General features: G+C 41.2%; 1 protein-coding gene across 1 annotated transcript; it reads left to right on the top strand.

Annotated features, from left to right (window-relative positions):
* Positions 1-5,499: 5,499 nt before the first annotated feature.
* Positions 5,500-22,305, top strand: mtch2 (mitochondrial carrier homolog 2). Its single transcript, XM_014175167.3, has 13 exons — positions 5,500-5,696; positions 6,676-6,760; positions 16,716-16,822; positions 17,148-17,174; positions 17,307-17,363; positions 17,733-17,790; positions 17,920-17,971; positions 18,064-18,123; positions 18,384-18,477; positions 18,997-19,044; positions 19,496-19,563; positions 21,402-21,477; positions 21,624-22,305. The coding sequence occupies exons 1-13, from the start codon at positions 5,610-5,612 to the stop codon at positions 21,708-21,710; spliced, it is 906 nt and encodes a 301-aa protein (XP_014030642.1). The 5' UTR covers positions 5,500-5,609; the 3' UTR covers positions 21,711-22,305.
* Positions 22,306-22,328: the final 23 nt, after the last annotated feature.

The raw sequence follows: 22,328 nt of genomic DNA, 5'->3' as shown, positions 1-22,328 counted from the left end.
CACCTTATCGATAGCAACAGCTCATGGTCCTCCTGGAACCAGAAGTTTTTACAATGGAGGAATATAGTCAGAGAAATGCTGATGAATATCTTGCTCGAGCTGGGTATGCAACTGGTTCACCTCTGATGCTCACAGGCAATGTGTATTGGAAGAGATTTCTGAATGTTCTTCGGCCAGCATGTACCCCTCCAACCAGACATGCTTTATCTACTAATTTGCTGGGTGCAGAGTTCAACAGTTTAAGTGAAGGTCAAGCAAATCATAGAGAAAGCAGACTGTATTGCAATCATCTCTGATGGGTGCTCGAATCTTTGTGTGCAAGGAATAATTAACTACATAATCTCCACCCCTCAACCAGTATTCTACAAGAGCACCGACACAAGGGACAACAGACACACCGGTCTCTACATTGCAGATGAACTGAAGGCAGCCATCAATGACCTTGGACCACAGAAGGTATTTGCATTGGTGACAGACAATGCTGCGAACATGAAGGCTGCTTGCTCTAAAGTGGAGGAGTCCTACCCTCACATCACACCCATTGGCTGTGCTGCTCATGCATTGAATCTGCTCCTCAAGGACATCATGGCACTGAAAACAATGGATACACTCCACAAGAGAGCCAAGGAAATGGTTAGGTATGTGAAGGGTCATCAAGTTATAGCAGCAATCTACCTCACCAAGCAAAGTGAGAAGAATAAGAGCACCACATTGAAGCTGCCCAGCAACACCCTTTGGGGTGGTGTTGTCATTATGTTTGACAGTGTTCTGGAGGGGAAGGTGTCTCTCCAAGAAATGGCCATATCACAGTCTGCCGATATGGACAGTCCCATCAAGAGAATCCTCCTGGATTATGTATTTTGGAAGAGAGTGGTAAGCCGTCTGAAACTCCTGAAACCTATAGCAGTAGCCATTGCACAGATTGAGGGAGACAATACCATCCTGTCTGATGTTCAGACTCTGCTTGCAGATGTAAGAGAAGAAATCCGTACTTCCCTGCCCACTATACTGTTGCTCCAAGCAGAGGAAACTGCAGTTATGAAATACATCAAAAAGCGTGAAGACTTCTGCCTGAAGCCCATACATGCTGCAGCGTACATGTTGGACCCCAAGTTTGCTGGCAAGATCATCCTGTCTGGTGCAGAGATCAACAAGGCCTATGGTGTCATCACTACCATGTCTTGCCACCTTGGCCTGGATGAGGGCAAGGTTCTTGGCAGTCTGGTGAAGTACACTTCCAAGCAAGGGCTTTGGGATGTAGATGCAATATGGCAGTCGTGCCAACATATCTCCTCAGCCACCTGGTGGAAGGGACTTTGTGGATCTGAGGCTCTTTCCCCTGTTGGCTTCATCATCCTCCAAATCCCACCAACATCAGCCTCCTCAGAGCGCAACTGGTCCTTGTTTGGGAGCACACACACCAAAGCACGCAACAGGCTGACCAATACAAGCGTCAAAAACTTGGTGGCCATCCGGGCAAATTTTTGGCTTTTTGAGCCTGACAACGAGCCATCCTCAACAAGGTTGGAAAGTGACAGTGAAGATGAGACCTCAGAGTCTGATGTTCAAGAGGTGGACATTGAGGAGGTCCAGGGAGAAGACATGGAAGCCTGAGAGGAAGACAACCAAAGCTTTAGTTTCTAGACCATCATTTTACAGATGTATGTTTAAAACGTTTTTGGGAGATGCGATGGATCATTGGGGATCATTCAATATTCCCTTTTTTTTGTTGTTCAGTGAAATCATCCCATGTGAAGAGTCAACTCATTTGATTAAGTTCAATTCATACCTAAATAGTTTTTTTTTATTTCTATTGGAAGGATTTAATCATTTGCAATTATGTCTACTTATGATAAGGTAAAAGGTTTATGTCTCCACATGATATGGAAAATATATCCAATAGAAAAAACCTCTACATTTAAATGGTATTAATATTAATTTGCATATACTTCAGTGAATTCCCAAATATTCCCGTTAATTCCCACGGAGAGTTTCCACCTCTGAATATTCCCCAAAATGTGCAACCCAAGTTACGACGCCGAACTGCAGTCAGGTCAAGACCCTGGTGAAGACAACGTGCACGCAGATGAGGTTCCCCGAGAAGGTTTCTGACAGTTTTTCAGAAATTCTTTGGTTGTGCAAACCCTCAGTTTCATCAGCTGTCCGGGTGGTTGGTCTCAGACGATCCCGCAGGTTAAGAAGCCAGATGTCGAGGTCCTGGGTTGAGGCCAGTTGGACGCCAAATTCTCTATAACGACATTGGAGGTGACTTATGGTAGAGAAATTAACATTCATTTATCTGGCTCCCTCAAAACTTGAGACATCTGTGGCATTGTGTTGTGTGACTAAACTGCACATTTTAGAGTGGACTTTTATTGTCCCCAGCACAAGGAGCCCCTGTGTAATGATCATGCTATTTAGTCAGGTGGATGGATGGATTATCTTGGCAAAGGAGAAATGCTCCTTAAGAGGGATGTAAACAAATTTGTGCACCAAATTAGAGAAATAAGCCTTTTGTGCATATGAAAAATTGCTGCAATCTTTTATTTCAGCTCATGAAACAAGGGACCAACACTAGACATGTTGTGTTTATATTTTTGTTCTGTGTAATTGTATATATATCTTAATGAGAACCAATTTATTGAGTAAATTGCGACCTCTCCGATATACAATAAGTGGTGGATTCTCCCACTTTTCGCAAGTTCAAAGTATATGTGGGTTTAGCTCTAGTGGGTATTTTTTGTAGCAGTTCATCTCGTGTTTTCCCCAGTGCCAAATTAAGAGCTTCATCCACACATTGTGGAGAATAGCCTCTTCTTAGAAACCTATTGCGCATCGATGCGTGGAACGGATGTGGGTGGAGCAAGGTCTACAAAAGGGTTCTAATTGAAAAAACTCACAAAAGCTCTGACGAAGGCCGTGAGGCCGATACGTAAAGCTTATTAAAGAGCAGTGATACTATCAAGAGCAGTGTGTGGGTTCCTTCTTTTTTCTAATTTTATTCAACTGTTACCATGCACCTGCAAAAAAGATAGCTCAAATGTGCGAGTGCCTTTTGAATATATACACAGACACACATATATACAGTTGAAGTCGTAAGTTTACATACACTTAGGTTGGAGTCATTAAAACTTTTTTTTCAACCACTCTACAAATTTCTTGTTAACTATAGTTTTGGCAAGTCGGTTAGGACATCTACTTTGTGCATGACAAGTAATTTCTCCAACAATTGTTTACAGACAGATTATTTCACTTATAATTCACTGTATCACAATTCCAGTGGCTCAGAAGTTTACATATACTAAGTTGACTGTGCCTTTAAACAGCTTGGAAAATTCCAGAAAATGATGTCATGGCTTTAGAAGCTTCTGACAGGCTAATTGACACCATTTGAGTCAATTGCAGGTGTACCTGTAGATGTATTTCAAGGGCTACCTTCAAACTCAGTGCCCCTTTGCTTGACATCAGGGGAAAATCAAAAGAAATCAGCCAAGATCTCAGAAAAAAAATTGGAGACCTCCACAAGTCTGGTTCATCATTGGGAGCAATTTCCAAACGCCTGAAGGTACCACGCTCATCTGTACAAACAATAGTACACAAGTATAAACACCATGGGACCACACAGCCGTCATACCGCTCCTAGAGATGAACGTACTTTGGTGAGAAAAGTGCAAATCAATCCCAGAACAACAGCAAAGGACCTTGTGAAAATGCTGGAGGAAACATGTACAAAAGTATCTATATCCACAGTAAAACGAGTCCTATATCGACATAACCTGAAAGGCCGCTCAGCAAGGAAGAAGCCACTGCTCCAAAACTGCCATAAAAAAGCCAGACTACGGTTTGCAACTGCACATGGGGACAAAGATCGTACTTTTTGGAGAAATGTCCTCTGGTCTGATAAAACAAAAATAGAACTGTTTGGCCATAATGACGATCGTTATGTTTGGAAGAAAAAGTTGGAGGCTTGCAAGCCGAAGAACACCATCCCAACCGTGAAGAACGGGGATGGCAGCATCATGTTGTGGGGGTGCCTTGCTGCAGGAGGGACTGGTGCACTTCACAAAATAGATGGCGTCATGACAATTATGTGGATATATTGAAGCAACATCTCAAGACATCAGACAGGTAGTTAAAGCTTGGTCGCAAATGGGTGTTCCAAATGGACAATGACCCCAAGCATACTTCCAAAGTTGTGGCAAAATGGCTTAAGGACAACAAAGTCAAGGTACTGGAATGGCCATCACAAAGCCCTGACCTCAATCCTATAGAAAATTTGTGGGCAGAACTGAAAAAGCGTGTGCAAGCAAGGAGGCCTACAAACCTGGTCAGTTACACCAGCTTTGTCAGGAGGAATGGGCCAAAATTCACCCAATTTATTGTGGGAGCTTGTGGAAGGCGACCTGAAACGTTTGACCCAAGTTAAACAATTTAAAGGCAATGCTATCAAATATTAACTGAGTGTATGTAAACTTCTGACCCACTGGGAATGTGATGAAAGAAATACAAGCTGAAATAAATCATTCTCTCTACTATTATTCTGACATTTCACATTCTTAAAATAAAGTGGTGATCCTAACTGACCTAAAACAGGGAATTCTTACTCAGATTAAATGTCAGGAATTGTGAAAATCTGAGTTTAAATGTATTTGGCAAAGGTGTATGTAAACTTCCAACTTCAACTGTATATATCTTAATAAATTACAGCGTTTTCAAAAATATTATGATATAATCATCAAGCCTATTCAAAATATTAAGGGACAGGACCCGGAAGTATGACGTAGGATGACGTCACTTGCACATCGTATTGAAGCCAAATTCACCCATCTATGCTGGCAAAGATTGCTCGCTACTTCAATGAAGAAGACAAATCAATGGAGGCTTCTTTATCACTGTGTGCAGGTCAATGCTGGTCAGCACTGGTCTGGTCAACAGGTGGTTAATGCTGGTCTGGTCAGGTGGTTCAGCTCTGTTCTTGTCGGGTGGCTCAGAGCTAGTTTGGTCAACGGTCAGCAGGTCAACGCTGGTCTGGTTGGGTGGCTTTGCGCTGGTCTGGTCAACAGGTCAACTCTGGTCTGGTCGGCTGGTCAACGCTGGATATCATAAGGTGAATGCACCAATTTGTAAGTTGCTCTGGATAAGAACCTCTGCTAAATTACGTAAATGTAAATGGTATGGTCGGCGGTCAGCTGGTCAGTCAACTGGTCGATGGTCGGCTGGTCAACACTGGTCTGGTTGGGTGGCTCAATGCTGGTCTGGTCAATGGTCGAAGGTCGGCTGGTCTGGTCGACGGTGGGTGGGCTTACTTTTATCTTCATGGTCTTTTTTTCACCTCAAGATGCTAAGAGCATAACACTATTCCTGCAAGTGTCTAGGCCTACTTAAACACTAATCTTTCAGAGAGGATGAAAACTAATTATTTCAAACGTCTATACTCTAGCACAGTAGGGTCCTATGAAGTCTTGGCCAAAGTCATCTGAAGAATCTGCGGCCTGTCCGATCCGGGCGGTCCCTCCTGTGTCATGTGAGTAGAGTGGCTAACCTACTGAAGCTTCCTTCATCTCTTTCCGGCTGGTGGGAGGAGAAGAATCCTGTCAGTTTGCTCCATAATGGCGGACACGTGTGGCCAAGTACTTCTGGGGTCTGGATTAACGGTCCTTTCCCACCCCCTCATGTACATCAAAGTTCTAATTCAGGTAAGATATATTGAGATTAAACAAACCAGAATGTTTTGATCCAGCTATCTTTACTACGAGGCCGGTTCTGTAACTGACAGGCTACTGTAGCTAGCTGCCACAACAGCCGTAACGACTAGCTAGCTAAATAGAACTCACGTTACATTCCGGTGTTGAACTTTCCATACTCCACACAGCCGATAAATTCAAACTGATCTCATTAAAATATGACCTAAACAGCAGTTCACTTATCGTTTCAATCAGTATGTTTCTATAACTAGCTAAAATTAGTAGCTAGGGGGTAGACATCACGAAAAGGTCAAAGAGCTAAGCTAGCTTGTTAGCTGACTAAGGAAGTGGGTTTCGACATTTTGCCGCAGATAAACAATTACCTTGTTATACAATTATTTCTATCTAGCGGTTATGTCTAAAAGGGATACAGCTTTTGTCAAAATGTACTTTAGGTATCAGGTTATGAGAATCAAAGTAACAGGTTGGGAGAATTAGGTTAGGGTTAGCTAAAATGCAACAAAAAAAATCTGCCTTTTACCTACATTTGACAAACTCTTCCAAATTAGACAAGCCCCTATTTAGCCAGCTATCATGTTCATTTGTGCGACGTTATAAATACCATGATAATAACGACTGGCTAACGTAACTAGCTACGTCTCGTTCAGGACACAATGGGCGCCCTTTGGCCCACTCACCCGTGTAACGCTAACTAAGGTTATAAAACGAAAGGGTATTTCGCTGGATCATAATGCATTACTGTGTGCGCTGTTATCATAAGCTGGATGATAATTGTACTGTGTCAAATGTCTGCAAAGAAAGTAAAACAAATTTTGCATATTGTTAATCTAGCTAACTAGCTTGGGAAATGGTACTAGCCCTAACTATAACTGACTAGCACTTGGCCTTATATACTGGCGTTCACTTCAATGTATTATGTGATTACCCAGATAGCCTAATAAGTGGCAATTGCTCATGTACTCCTTTTCAGGTTGGCCATGAACCTCTCCCTCCCTCCCTTGGAAGAAACCTGTTTGGTAGACAAGTGTACCAGCTGCCTGGATTGTTTGCCTATGGTGAGACCTAAATTCCAGTCTACCCACTTGCAAAATGGTTAGCTAGTTTTCAATTAGCATCGGGCTGGTTGCACCAGTTAGTTGTAAGTGGGTCGTAACTCCGGGCTAACCCACCTGGGCGTAAGCCCTTCTATGAGCTACGCCTGACGCCCAGTAGGGAGCAGGCGTAGGGTGTTAAATTGCGACTATATTTCATGATATGCACAGAAAATAATATACTTTTTTTTTTCAATAGGATGTGAGTGTTCATATTTCACAACCGCTTTTCGAGGTGCCTATGCGCGATTCAATAGCAAAATAATACCAAAGACAGTACAGTATTAAGATTATGCTGGGCCATATGGCCAAAATATCATATAATGGTATTTAAATGTTTGTGAATAATAAAAGTTCAACGTTTGCTTTGAGTAGTGTGTGACCGACCCTACGGTGGCAACACATACATTCTAATTGATTTCAATGGGTCAAATGATGCAAGGATATGCATATTCTTGATACTATTTGAAAGCAAGGATATACATATTCTTGATACTATTTGAAAGCAAGGATATGCATATTCTTGATACTATTTGAAAGGAGACAATTTGAAGTTTGTGGAAATGTGAAATTAATGTAGGAGAATATAACACATTAGATCTGGTAAAAGATAATACAAAGAAAAAAACATGCGTCTTTGAAATGCAAGAGAAAGGACAAAATGTAATATTCCAGGTTAGGCGCAATTTAGATTTTGTCCATTAGATGGCAGCAGTGTATGTGCTAAGTATTAGACTGATTCAATGAACCATTGCATTTATGTTCAAAATGTTATATCAAGATTGCCCAAATGTGCCTAATTGGTTTATTAATACATTTTCAAGTTCATAACTGTGCACTCTCCTCAAACAATAGCATGGTATTTCACTGTAATAGCTACCGTAAATTGGACAGTGCAGTTAGATTAACAAGAATTGAAGCTTTCTGCCCATATCAGATATGTCTCTGTCCTGGGAAATGTTCTTGTTACTTACAACCTCTTGCTAATCGCATTAGCTTAACTACGTTAGCTCAACCGTCCCGGTGGAGGTACACCGATCACGTAGAGGTTCTGCATTTCCTGCACTCATTTGAGATAATTCCCACAGTGCCACGTAGGGCTGCACTATGTGTGCAAACAATTTAGGCCTTATTTTTAACCACATGTTGCAATTTGACTTGTGATTTAGAGTAAAACAGTTCAGTGAACTGTTGGAATCGTGGAAATGTTATGATTATTAAAATTCTATACTTAGAATATAATAGTGGGCACTTTGAATACAGTGTTTGATATGACAACAAATTACAATGTCAGGGAGGCGTTATTGTGACAGGGTACAAACACTCAAACCGGACAGTTTTATCTCAATCTCTTCATTCAAAGACTCAATCATGGACACTTACTGACAGTTGTGGCTGCTTTGCGTGATGTATTGTTGTCTCTACCTTCTTGCCCTTTGTGCTGTTGTCTGTTCCCAATAATGTTTGTACCATGTTTTGTGCTCCTACCATGTTGTGTTGCTACCATGTTGTGTTGCTACCATGCTGTGTTGTCATGTGTTGCTGCCTTGCTATGTTGTTGTCTTAGGTCTCTCTTTATGTAGTGTTGTCTCTTGTCGATGTGTGTTTTGTCCTATATTTTATTTTTAATCCTAGCCCCCGTCCCCGCAGGAGGCCGTTTGCCTTTTGGTAGGCCGTCACTGTAAATAAGAATTTGTTCTTAACTGACTTACCTAGTTAAATGAAGGTAAAAAAAAAAAAGGGAACCGAAGTGTTGACAAGTGTTTCCTAGGGGACACTATAATCTTTGGCTACATTGAATGTTTTCTCTTAACTACTTAATTTTGCTAACATATTGTTGCTTTGCATATTCCTCTTTGATTTAGAAGCTACTGCTTCACAAAAAAAACATGCAGATGTACAGTACCAGTCAAAAGTTGACACACCTACTCATTCATGGGTTTTTCTTTGTTTTTACTATTTTCTACATTGTAGAATAATTGTGAAGAAATAACACATATGGAATCATGTAATAACAAAAAAGCATTAAACAAATCCAAAATATATTTTATATTCTTCAACGTAGCCACCCTTTGCCTTGATGACAGCTTTGCACACTCTTGGCATTCTCTCAACCAGCCTCATGAGGAATGCTTTTTCAACAGTCTTGAAGGAGTTCCTACATGCTGAGCACTTGTTGGCTGCTTTTACTTCACTCTGCGGTCCAACTCATCCCAAACCAGCTCAATTGGGTTGAGGTCAGGATATTGTGGAGGCCAGGTCATCTGATGCAGCACTCCATCACTATCCTTGGTCAAATAGCCCTTACACATCCTGGAGGTGTGTTTTGGGTCATTGTCCTGTGGAAAAACAAATGGTAGCCCCACTAAGCGCCAACCTGATGGGATGGCGTATTGCTGCAGAATGCTGTGGTAGCCATGCTGGTTAAGTGTGCCTTGATTTCTAAGTAAATCAGCCTGTGTTACCAGCAAAGCACCCCCACACCTTCACACCTGTTCCTTCATGCTTCAAATTTGGACCAAAGGACAGATTTCCACCGGTCTAATGTCCATTACTCGTGTTTCTTGGCCCAAGCAAGTCTCTTCTTGTTGGTCCATTAGTCGTGGTTTCTTTGCAGCAATTCGACCATGAAGTTCTGATTCAAGCAGTCTCCTCTGAACAGTTGATATTGAGATGTCTGTTACTTGAACTCTGAAGCATTTATTTGGGCTGAAATCTGTGGTGGAGTTAACTAATGAACTTATCCTCTGCAGCAGAGGTGTCTCTGGGTCTTCCTTTCCTGTGGCGGTTCTCATGAGAGCCAGTTTCATCATAGCACCTGATGGTTTTTAGCGACTGCACTTGAAGATACTTTCAAAGTTCTTGAAATTTTCCGTATTGACTGACCTTCATGTTTTAAAGTAATGGACTGTCGTTTCTCTTTGCTTATTTGAGCTGTTTTTGCCATAATATCGACTTGGTCTTTTACCAAATAGCGGCAAGTAGCCTAGTGGTTACAGTGTTGGGCCAGTAACCGAAAGGTTGCTGGATCGAATCCCGAGCTGACAAGGTTAAAAATCTGTCATTCTACCCCCGAACAAGGCAGTTAACCCACTGTTCCCCGGTAGGCCGTCATTGAAAATAAAATGTTGTTCTTAACTGACTTGCCTTGTTATCCTCTATGGGCTAGGTGGGACGCTTGCGTCCCACCTACTCAACAACCAGTGTAATCCCGTGGCGCGATATTCAAATACCTCAAATGCAAAAACTTCAATTTTTCAAACATATGACTATTTTACACCATTTTAAAGACAAGACTCTCGTTAATCTAACCACACTGTCCGATTTCAAAAAGGCTTTACAACGAAAGCAAAACATTAGATTGTCAGCAGAGTACCCAGCCAGAAATAATCAGACACCCATTTTTCAAGCTAGCATATAATGTCACAAACCCAAACCACAGCTAAATGCAGCACTAACCTTTGATGATCTTCATCAGATGACAACCCTAGGACATTATGTTATACAATACATGCATGTTTTGTTCAATCAAGTTCATATTTATATCAAAAACCAGCTTTTTACATTAGCATGTGACTAGCATTCCCACCGAACACTGCCGGTGAATTTACTAAATTACTCACGATAAACGTTCACAAAAAGCATAACAATTATTTTAAGAATTATAGATACAGAACTCCTCTATGCACTCGCGATGTCTGATTTTAAAATAGTTTTTCGGTGAAAGCACATTTTGCAATATTCTCAGTAGATAGCCCGGCATCACAGGGCTAGCTATTTAGACACCCAGCAAGTTTAGCACTCACCAAAGTCAGATTTACTATAAGAAAAATGTTATTACCTTTGCTGTCTTCGTCAGAATGCACTCCCAGGACTTCTACTTCAATAACAAATGTTGGTTTGGTCCCAAATAATCCATTGTTATATCCAAATAGCGGCGGTTTGTTCGTGCGTTCAAGACACTATCCGAAAGGGTAAATAAGGGTGACGAGCATGGCGCATTTCGTGACAAAAAATTTCTAAATATTCCATTACCGTACTTCGAAGCATGTCAACCGCTGTTTAAAATCAATTTTTATGCAATTTTTCTCGTAAAAAAGCGATAATATTCCGACCGGGAAATCGTTTTTTTATTACAAAGGGAGTGAAAGTAAAAGCATGCTATCCCCTCATGCACGAGCCTCAGTCTAATGGCCCTCTGATAGAGCACTTGCCAAACGCGCTAATGTGTTTCAGCCTGGGGATGGAATTACATCGTTCAGCTTTTTCCCGCCTTCTGAGAGCCCATGGGAGCCGTAGGAAGTGTCACGTCATGCCAGAGATCCCCTGTATTTGTTAGAGATGATCAAGGAGGGCAAGAAATGGTCAGACAGGCCACTTCCTGTAAGGAATCTTCTCAGGTTTTGGCCTGCCAAATTAGTTCTGTTATACTCAGACACCATTCAAACAGTTTTAGAAACTTTAGGGTGTTTTCTATCCAAAGCCAATAATTATATGCATATTCTAGTTACTGGGCAGGAGTAGTAACCAGATTAAATCGGGTACGTTTTTTTATCCAGCTGTGCAAATACTGCCCCCTAGCCCCAACAGGTTAAATAAAGTAAAAAATACATTCTGTATATCCCCACTACCTTGTCAAAACACAACTGATTGACTCAAACGCATTAAGGCAAGGCTAATTCAAATGCATTCCAGGTGACTGCCTCATGAAGCTGGTTGAGAGAATGCCAAGAGTGTGCAAAGCTGTCATCAAGGCAAAGGGTGGCTTCTTTGAAGAATCTGAAATATATAAAATATATTTTGATTTGTTTAATTTTACTACATGATTCCATATGTGTTATTACATAGTTTTGATGTCTTCACTATTTTTCTACAATGTAGAAAATAGTAAAAATAAAAACCCTTAAATGAGTAGGTGTCAACTTTTGACTGGTACTGTAGGTCTACACCATCACTGGTATTATTAGGCTGTATAGCTAGTTACGGTTGCCCTGACGATTAGCATTAGCGGCTAATGAGATTTAGGCCCAATTTACTAAGAAAATACAAACTAGCTGTTTGCAGATGTAAGAAACACAAACTAATAGTGTAATTATATAACGCTAGTGGATTTATATTAAGAACAACATTGTTTCATGTGCTGCATTGACCATGCAGAGACTGAACACAAGTGTCATGGTAGCGGAACACCAAATGTGCTCCTTGATTGACAGCGGTCGGGGCTAGGTCTGTGTGGAAAGAAGGCATAGAGAGAGGGTACAGGGTAGCGAAGTAAACTGTAAAAATGGACGTTACACACAGCGTATCACATTTTAACAAACCAAACATTCAAATACCCTTAGAAGGTGAAGTAAAACCCAAGCCATGCATCAATACCGGTATATCGTAAAACATGGTATACCGCCCAGCCCTAGGCTAAAACTGCTTCTCCAATAGAAATCCTTGGCCACACTTGTAGGCGATGTTGGCTAGCTAAGCTTATGCATAGAAACACGTAATCAGGTCTAAAGGTTGTCTCGATCCGAAATGCGCTCGATCCGAAATGCGCAGAATCAATGTGATTCTGTCCAGGGCTTTTAGTTGGGATATAGCCTTGGCTACTACTTGAGTGAAGAGCAAATTACTGGCAATAGCCTACTTTATTCCAGTGTTTTCATCATTCAGTGATATTAATTTCCGAGGTAATTATTGATTGATCCTTCCAGTTGTGGTTAAGAAAACCTGCATGCATACTGGTGGGCTTTGCGAAGTGATGGGACATGCCATGAGGATGATAACAGCCTAGTAAAGGGCGCTGCCTAGCAACCATCATTATCAAGCATCAAATCTCATGAACGTGCATTGCTTACGCCTGGCTTGGCTACGACTAGTCTTATTTTTGTTTGGCGCAGCAGGTGTAAATTCTGATCCCAAAGTCAGATGCAGCTACGCCGACCTAACATTTAAGACCAACTTTTTATATCCGACTGGTGCAATCAGCCCTTGTTCCTTGATGGTACTAAATGATTTAGTGGTGTTCGGGTCAGCTGTTTGTTCACCCACACCCGCCTGCTATTGCTAATAACCCATCCACCCAACTATATGGGTTGAGGCCCCCAACCGACCCTAAACTGCGCTGCATGGTCAATCCAATGTCTGCATTGGCCATGCAGCATTTACGGGGATACTGCTTCTGCAGAAGTCGGGGCATTCATACACTACAAATAACAAAAGTATGTGGACACCCCTTCAAATTAGTGGATTCGGCTATTTCAGCCACACCCATTTTTATTTTTGAATTTTATTTCACCTTTATTTAACCAGGTAGGCAAGTTGAGAACAAGTTCTTATTTACAATTGCGACATGGCCAAGATAAAGCAAAGCAGTTCGACAACATACAACAACAGAGTTACACATGGAGTAAAACAAACATACAGTCAATAATACAGTACAAAAATAAGTCTATACAATGTGAGCACATGAGGTGAGATAAGGGAGGTAAAGGCAAAAAAGGACATGGTGGCAAAGTAAATACAATATAGCAAGTAAAACACTGGAATGGTAGATTTGTAGTAGGAGAAAGTGAAAAGGAGCTAAATAAATAAATACAGTAGGGGAAGAGGTAGTAGTTTGGGCTAAATTATAGATGGGCTATGTACAGGTGCAGTGATCTGTGAGCAGCTCTGACAGCTGGTGATTAAAGCTAGTGAGGGAGATAAGTGTTTCCAGTTTCAGAGATTTTTGTAGTTCATTCCAGTCATTGGCAGCAGAGAACTGGAAGGAGAGACGGCCAAATGAGGAATTGGCTTTGGGGGTGACCAGAGAGATATACCTGCTGGAGCGCGTGCTACAGGTGGTTGCTGCTATGGTGACCAGTGAGCGGAGATAAGGGGGACTTTACCTAGCAGGGTCTTGTAGATGACCTGGAGCCAGTAGGTTTGGCGACGATTATGAAGGGAAGGCCAGCCAACAAGAGTGTACAGGTCACAGTGGTGGGTAGTTTATGGGGCTTTGGTGACAAAACGGATGGCACTGTGATAGACTGCATCCAGTTTGTTGAGTAGGTTATTGGAGGCTATTTTGTAAATGACATCGCCGAAATCGAGGATCGGTAGGATGGTCAGTTTTACGAGGGTATGTTTGGCAGCATGAGTGAAGGATGCTTTGTTGCGAAATAGGAAGCCAATTCTAGATTTAACTTTGGATTGGAGATGTTTGATGTGAGTCTGGAAGGAGAGTTTACAGTCTAACCAGACACCTAGGTATTTGTAGTTGTCCACATATTCGAAGTCAGAAACGTCCGTTGCTGACAGGTGTATAAAATCGAGCACACAGCCATGTAATCTTCATAGACAAACATTGGCAGTAGAATGGCCTTACTAAAGAGCTCAGTGACTTTCAGCGTGGTACCGTCATAGGATGCCACCTTTCCAACAATTCAGTTAATCAAATTTCTGCCCTACTCGAACTGCCCCGGTCAACTGTAAGTGCTGTTATAGTGAAGTGGAAACTTCTAGCTCGCAACAACGGCTCAGCTGCGAAGTGGTAGACCACACAAGCTCACAGAACGGGACCACCCTAGTGCTGAAGAGCGTAAAAATCGTCTTTCCTCGGTTGCAACACTCGCTACCGAGTTTCAAACTGCGTCTGGAAGCGATGTCAGAACAAGAACTATTTGTTCGGAGCTTCATGAAATGGGTTGCCATGGCCAAGCAACCGCTCATAAGCCTAAAATCACCATGCGTCTGCTGGAGTGGTGTAAATCTCGCCGCCATTGGACTCTGGAGCAGTGGAAACGCGTTCTCTGGAGTGATGATTCACACTTCACCATTTGGCAGTCCGACGGACAAATCTGGGTTTGGCGAATGCCAGGACAAGGCTACCTGCCCCAATGCATAGTGCCAACTGTAAAGTTTGTTAGAGGAATGATGGTGTGGGCCTGTGTTTCATCGTTTGGGCTAGGCCCCTTAGTTCCTTCCAGTGAAGGGATATCTTAACGCTACAGCATACAATGACATTTTAGATTAGTCCGTGCTTCCAACTTTGTGGCAACAGTTTGGAGGTTGCCCTTTTTTTCCCCAGCATTACATTGCCCCCATGCACAAAGTGAGGTCCATACAGAAATGGTTTGTCGAGATTGTTGTGAAGGAGCTTGTCTGGAGTGCACAGAGCCCTGACCTCAACCCCATCGAACACCTTTGGGATGATTTGGAACGCCGACTACGAGCCAGTTCTAATCGCCCCACATCAATACTCGACTTCACTAATGCGCTTGTGGCTGAATGAATGCAAGTCCCCGCTTCAATGTTCCAATATCTAGTGAAAAGCCTTCCCGGAAGAGTGGAGGCTGTTATAGCAGAAAAGGGGGGACTAACTCCATATTAATGCCCATAATTCTGCGGTGAGATGTTGGCCGAGCAGGTGTCTACATACTTTTGGTCATGTAGTGTACTTGCACTTTATGGAGCAGCGCAGAGCTGTTGTGAAGGAAGTTGTCAAAGAAGTGAGTTTCTGTTTATACAGGACCTCCCACCCCCCCACCTACCGTCAACCAATCATGTCAATCCAGAGCTATACAGAGCCCTCCGCGTTGTTAGAACATTTGGTACGGCTCTCAATTTGGCCTCTGCATGGGAAGAAAATGCAATAAATTCCAAACAAAAAGGAAAGATTTAGCCAAATGTCCAAATGACATTTGTTTGACCGGTTGTAAAGAAATAGAAAGATCTGAAAATGACCCAACATGTTTCTAATAAGATTTTGTTTTATTTTTATTTTATTGAACCTTTATTTAACTAGGCATGTCAGTTAAGAACAAATTCTTATTTACAATGACGGCCTAGGAACAGTGGGTTAACTGCCTTGTTCAGGGGTAGATTTTTACCTTGTCAGCTCGGGGATTTGATCTAGCAACCTTTCGGTTACTGGACCAACGCTCTAAGAGCTAGGCTACCTGCTGCCCCAATGGATGCATATTTTATGTGGTTGAAATACTATCAGCTTTTATGACGCTGATAACGATAGCATGTCTACAGACGGCATCTAAATGCACTTTCGCATGCTCTCAAAATGCTGAAAGAAATAAATCATATTTCTCCACTCCTATTTCAGAGTCAAAATGTGTCCTAGCGTGTGTTTTACTGCAAGAAATGCTTAATTCTGCAGGAGTTAATATTAAGGCTATGTGAGAGGTTATAGACCTACAGTCTGTGTCCAGATTTCAGTTTTCATTTAACCCATCAGAACAGTAGGCTACAGTTCCCTTGACGTGCAATAGGTCTATTTGAAGTCCCTGTCTTGACTGTCCAATTTGTATAACACCTCACAATCATATCACACAACATATCATCCTCTTTTACCACTTCACCAAATCTTTCCCGAACATTTACTTTTCTGGCCTTCGATTCTCTTTTATTTTCAACTCTCCATTTCGCAGCTTTTCTCTTATTGAATTAAACTCCGACATTGTCCTTTTTGCCTCCGTGGATCGACGTTAACTCTTTCTGCCCGTTCGCAAAAGCATTTGACAATTGGCGTGTAGGCCCTAAAGCTTATAGGCTTACAAGCTAATGCCAGATAGCCTAAAATAATGAAAGAAAACAAATATTTTTTGCCTATAGATATTATTGCTCAAGCATTATACATTTTATATATTTTTTTTAAGTATTGTTTGGTCTTTATTCAACCTGGACTTCATCCAGACTATTTAATGACCCTAAACCAGCCCACCCCGCAAATATAACTGCTGGGACTGCGGGTATTAAGTCAACCTGCGCGTCACTAATATTGATGGATTTAAACTTGACTTATCTTGATGTTAAACTCCAACTAGTAGGCAACTGGAAATAAGACTAGTCAGACTGTATGGTACGGACAGGCCAATGAGCGTGTTGATTTTCTATGCGTCTGTTCTTTGATCCTGTAATTTCTGTGTTTTAGCAAAGCACATCATCAAGATTGATGGCAAGGCAGGTCTCTTTAATGGCCTAGCCCCCAGGCTCTGTGCAGGGACCATCGGCACCCTTGTACACAGCAGAGTCTTGCAGGTGGGTCTAACAAACACGCTGGCTTAATGTAGCTTCCGAAATAAATGTTATCTGATGTTTTCAGCAATAGTCTAGCCTCAATCCCTAAATGTGATCACATTCTGTATGGAAAGTCGTGCTAGTCAGAGAATAAGCTATATACTGGCTTGGGAATTGACTCTGTGTGACTTGAACTGGATTGGCCTTTCACAGTTTTTTAGGATGGTGAGTTTGACAAATGCTATTTGTTTCTAAATTCATGAACTGACAAATGCTCTGGATGGCAAAGTGTCGACACACCATTATGAGAATGGATCTCTGAACTAATCACTGCTGTCTTTTACAGAGATGCCAGGATGCAGGCAAATATGAGGTAAAGATTTTTGGCCTGGTTATGAATTCATTGTATAATTGACTTTTATTTATTTTATTAAATTTAAAGTTAACTTTTATCTTTTTAAATGCAGGCTGTGGATATTTATGGTCGGTTTTCAATCCTTTTTAGGTCTCTGGAACCAGTCAGAAAGCTGAAGAGGGATCCTTACAGCATGTTGTGAATGAGGTATGTATTAATTTATCCAGTAAAGCAGATGGTTTGACAGATGTTTGTTTTTTAGCATGTTATTGCCGTTCCAATCGAAATATTCCGATTTGTTTCACAGTTCTGTTAGACGTGGTTTGAACAGACCGTAATCTATAAATTGAGTTGTAGCTTATTGCCATGGACATCATCTGAGCATGTCTAATCGCTTGGCTGTGTTTTTTTTTTTTTCATTTGTTTTTTTTCACCGTACGCAAGTAAGTTAATATCTGGAGCGCAGATGGTTCTTGGTGTAAGGGGAATTATCCCCAGCTAAATCTGTCTAAACTGGATTTATGTTTCCGCCCAAATTCTGCATCACCATTCTTTCTGTTTTTTCTTTTACCACAGACAACCAAAGAGATGATAGCCCGCTCCTGTGCCACGATCGTCACGCACCCCTTCCATGGTAATTGTACTGTTTGTGTCGAGCAACTTTTTGTCTTGTCGCCCTTTTCCCTGAATGCGTGTTCTCATAGGATAACGACTACTGCATGGATGCTGGGCTCTTAATGGTTATTTTCTGTTTGTACCAAAGTGATCACCTTGAGATGCATGGTCCAGTTTATCGGTAGAGAAACCAAGTACAGGTGAGTTTCTCTTAACCTAAATTCATTGTGTGTTTATACGATTTATAGCCATCTAATACTGAATATTACAAGTGTTTCTTGTTGTCTTGCAGTGGAGTGTTTGATTCCATCGTCACTGTCTACAAGAATGAAGGAGTTCTGGGATTCTTTGCGTAAGTATGATCTGCCTTTGGCTACATGACCAATGTCTCAAGGGCATCCTTTACTCTTGACTTGCTAAATTACTAGAATACATTTGACCTCAGTAAATTCAGTCAATCCTTTTGAAGTTATTTTTAGTAGGTTTATGCTTGCTCCTGAATCTTGCAAATGTTTTGTTGTTTTCTGAATGACGTTTCCTCTGGATGTCTGTACCATGACCTCTCTTTCCTTGTCGTCTTAACCTCTGACTAATAGCTGTGCTCTCATGCAGGGGCCTTATTCCTCGTCTGCTGGGTGACGTGCTCTCTCTGTGGATCTGCAACATGCTTGCCCACCTCATCAACACATACGCCATTGATGACTCAGTAAGTCAGATGGATTTGGGATTTTGCCGCTTGTTTAAAGGTCCAATGCAGCCGTCTTTATCGTCATCTCAAATCACTTCTGGGTAACAATTAAGTACCTAAGCTTCTTAGCAAAGAGCATTTTCTCAAGCAACAGTTTTGTTAGGACTGTCTGGGAGTGGTCTGAGTGGGAAACTGAAAACTATCCGTTATTGGCAGAAAGGTTTGGAACTCGTTTATTGGTCTAACTAATGTACCACCTGGTGACATCACCAGGCAGGCCAAAACACCATCCTACCAAAAGAGCATTCAGGTGGCCTTTTCAAATTGCTCTTACACTAAAATAAACGGGCATCATAATGTTCACAGTATTATTCCAACCTCATAGTGTGGTATTCTATGTATGTTTTTTTAGCGTAGGAAAAGCAAGTTTGTGACTGCGCTGGGCCTTTAAAGTAAAAAAAATACCCTGTACGTCAGTGTAGAATGCATGGGTAAGTGAATTATGACATTGACATTTTTTTCATCCTTTCTTCACAGATGAGTCACACAGGAGAAATAAAGAACTGCTCTCAGGCTGTGACTGGGGTAAGTGTAAAACATGTGTTTTTAAATAATGAACAGTTGATGGGATTTTTATTGGGTTCCGGTGTGGCTGTTGGTGGAGCATGGCGATTGCAACGCCAGGGTTGTGAGTTCAATTCCCACGGGGGACCAGTGTTAAGTATCCCTATATTTCTGTTATTACGGGGCTATCACTCAGTCAAGAGTACGCCTGCGCGGGAAGCCTTGTGGTTGATGGACCTAGCCTTGAGTGGAATGGCTACCTTGTAGTGTGTTCATACAGTATAGTAAACTTTGTTAAACTGGAACCTTGTCGTTGTCATTTCGAGTTAACAACCAGTACATAATAGAATAAATGTATGCACTCACTACTGTAAGTCGTTATTTATAAGAGCGTCTGCTAAATGACAAATGTTAATGTATTGCTTTGGTTGCTCATGTTCTGTCAATTTAGTATCTCCCTCTTGTGTTCCAGTTTTTCGCCAGTATGCTCACATACCCCTTTGTTTTGGTGTCAAACCTCATGGCTGTCAATGACTGCGGGTAAGTAGCTATGTTTGGATGTCTTTTTTTTATCTTTCTGTTTATTTACAAACTGAAGAAAGCTTTGAAAGATGTCAAGTTGCAATGCGTGTATTGGCATTACCGGTTTTCATGACATTTGAGGAAGCCTTTTATTTCCTAATTGTTTTTCCTGGAATAACTAGTTCTGTGCAGGTACACATTTGGATCTTAATCTGCCTTAAACAAAACATTTCTGGTTTAAAGGCCCAGTGTTTGATATATTTTTCCACATTGAGGTTGGAATAATACTGTGAAACATTATGCCATTTTAGTGTAAGGGCTGTTTGAAAAGAACACCTGACATTTCAGCCTGTTTTGGCAGAATTGAGTTTGGCCTACCTGGCGGTGTAAGTTAATAGACCAATAACACAAAGCATCTGGGCGATTTCTATATTGAATTTGTTTGTCCGATTTGTTCTCGTTTCGGTCTCGTCTCCTTCGATACTTCTGCGCTTTGTACACCTTCCCATTTACACCAGAGAGATATATATATATATATATATATGACGAGATGTTCATGTCTCCGCCCCAACAATGGGGGTCATTGTCCCAAAGGCAGGTGACAAGCTAAACCCATGGGTTTATTTTGGACAGATTTTGGCAAGTAAAACTTCATTCTTTGCATTCCTCTCTGTTTACATACACACCAAGCCACTCACAACAAAGATGAGATCACTTCCTCCCTGACAAGCGGATTCAACTTGCTATTTGCATTTGAGGTTTGGTCCAACAATTAGTCGTATGGACACCGAAACATTATTTTACTGTAATAGAGAAGTGAACCTTCTCTAACAATACCCTTTGTCTCCACTACTCAAATGGGAATATCGATTCTGGAAAATGAAGGATCAGTTTACCGCCAGCAGCATTTTAGCCAAAGACTTATACTATCTGCCTAGTAGTCTGTTCTGTAAATGTGCAATAAGCGTAAGGTAGGTCACTTGATTTCAACAAAGTGTACAGGCTAGCATTCTGTTCAAACAGTTGAAGGACAGAAGTGTGTTCATAACAATTTGACTGTTCTGCCTTGTTAGCTAGAAAATAAATTCTAAATGGCTAAACTGGAAATACTGTATGAAGATTAGCTGGCTACTCATAGTACGTGGGCTTGAGATAGAGACCTGTGTTAATTGTCTAGCAAGCCGTTAAGACGTTAGTCATTATTAGTGAATGTGCATTATGCGTGGTTCTGGTTAAATTAACAAAAAGGGCATTTTAATACCAGATCAGTAATTATTCATAAAAAGGTTGAACTAGATTATATTATGAGTGGGTCTATGGTTGTGGAAGGCTTATTTAGCCTAGGTGTAATTTCACAAGCCCTGAATTCATTTAATTATTGCTGACTGTTTGAAATGCAGTGTATGACATTTAATTGTACAACAAAGCTTATTTAGATAAATCGTGAAACCGGCGTAAGTAAAAAATGACTTTTAGGTCATATTTTCAACCCTCTCTGCCAATGACAGCTAGTTTTCAGGTTACATATCCTTCACATTATTTATTTTACCTTTATTTAACATGGCTAATCAGTTAACAAATTCTTATTTTAAATGACGGCCTAGGAACAGTGGGTTCACTGCCTTGTTCAGGGGCAGAACGACAGATGTTTTACCTTATCAGCTCGGGGATTTGATCTTGCAACCTTTCGGTTACAAGTCCAACGCTCTAACCACTAGGCTACCCCAAATAAGTCCCTCACTCAGACCATCCTAACAAAATTCTTGCTGGAGACCATTAACCTTTTTTAAAGTTTCCCTGTATTGAGTGGTTTGTCTTAGGCTGGCTTTCCACATAAGTACTCCTGTCTTTTACAGGCTGGCTGGCGGCCTCCCTCCCTATGCTTCAATATATCCAACCTGGGTGGACTGCTGGAGGCACCTGAGCCTAGAGGTGGGTTGCTGCTTTCAAAATGTTAATGCTACACAAAAACAAGATCCTTGGTTAAGTGACACTAAATTGGTGAATTATTATGGATAATAAATTGGTGCCATTTAAGATGTTCCTGTTTTGTCTTTGTATTCCCTCTCTATTTATAGGGAAACATGAGCAGAGGCAACAGTTTATTTTTCCGGAAGCTGCCTGTGGGGAAGACGTATGCAATCGACCAGAAGAGATTTTTTTAAGTCTTGAACTACCTGCATAGAATCTAATTGTAATTATATAAATTGACATTGCCTGAATGGGGGTGGATCGCTGGCATCTAATCCTTTGTATGCACTTGTTTACTACACTTTTTTTTTTTTTTAACAACCTATCATCAAGTAAAGATAAAACTGCTTTGATTGGAAATGTGAAGAACTTCCTTTAAGACATGTTAATTAAATGGAGTCGTTTCACCTAAATCCAGGAACAAACAAGATCGCAATAGTGCCCAGTTCACCTTTCTGTGATGGGAGACTGAATCTTATGTCACCTATTACCACTATATACAAACTTTCGGAATACCCTGTATGTGTGGAATGGAGGCTCTCCCCGTAGACGAGTTTAAGATGGAAGTTTTATTGAAAATTTGCATGTAATGTTTAATTCAAAGGGAATTGGGACCTTGTTATTGATGTGATCATGCTACAACTTCAAAGGGTCCATGTGAAGTTAAGGTAACTTTGGGCCACACTGAGCTATGGAGAGTTGACATGTCTATCGCCTTGTCGAAGCAGTCAGGTGCTTGTATTAACTCATTGACTGATCCAAATAAAGATGCTTTTTTGACTTATAAAACCCTATAAGCTTTTGATTTCCCC

Source organism: Salmo salar, chromosome 26, assembly GCF_965601325.2.
Source record: "Salmo salar chromosome 26, fSalSal1, whole genome shotgun sequence".
Classification (NCBI taxonomy): domain Eukaryota; kingdom Metazoa; phylum Chordata; class Actinopteri; order Salmoniformes; family Salmonidae; genus Salmo; species Salmo salar.
Note: the sequence above shows the minus strand (reverse complement) of the source record. Positions and strands in the feature narration are given on the sequence as shown.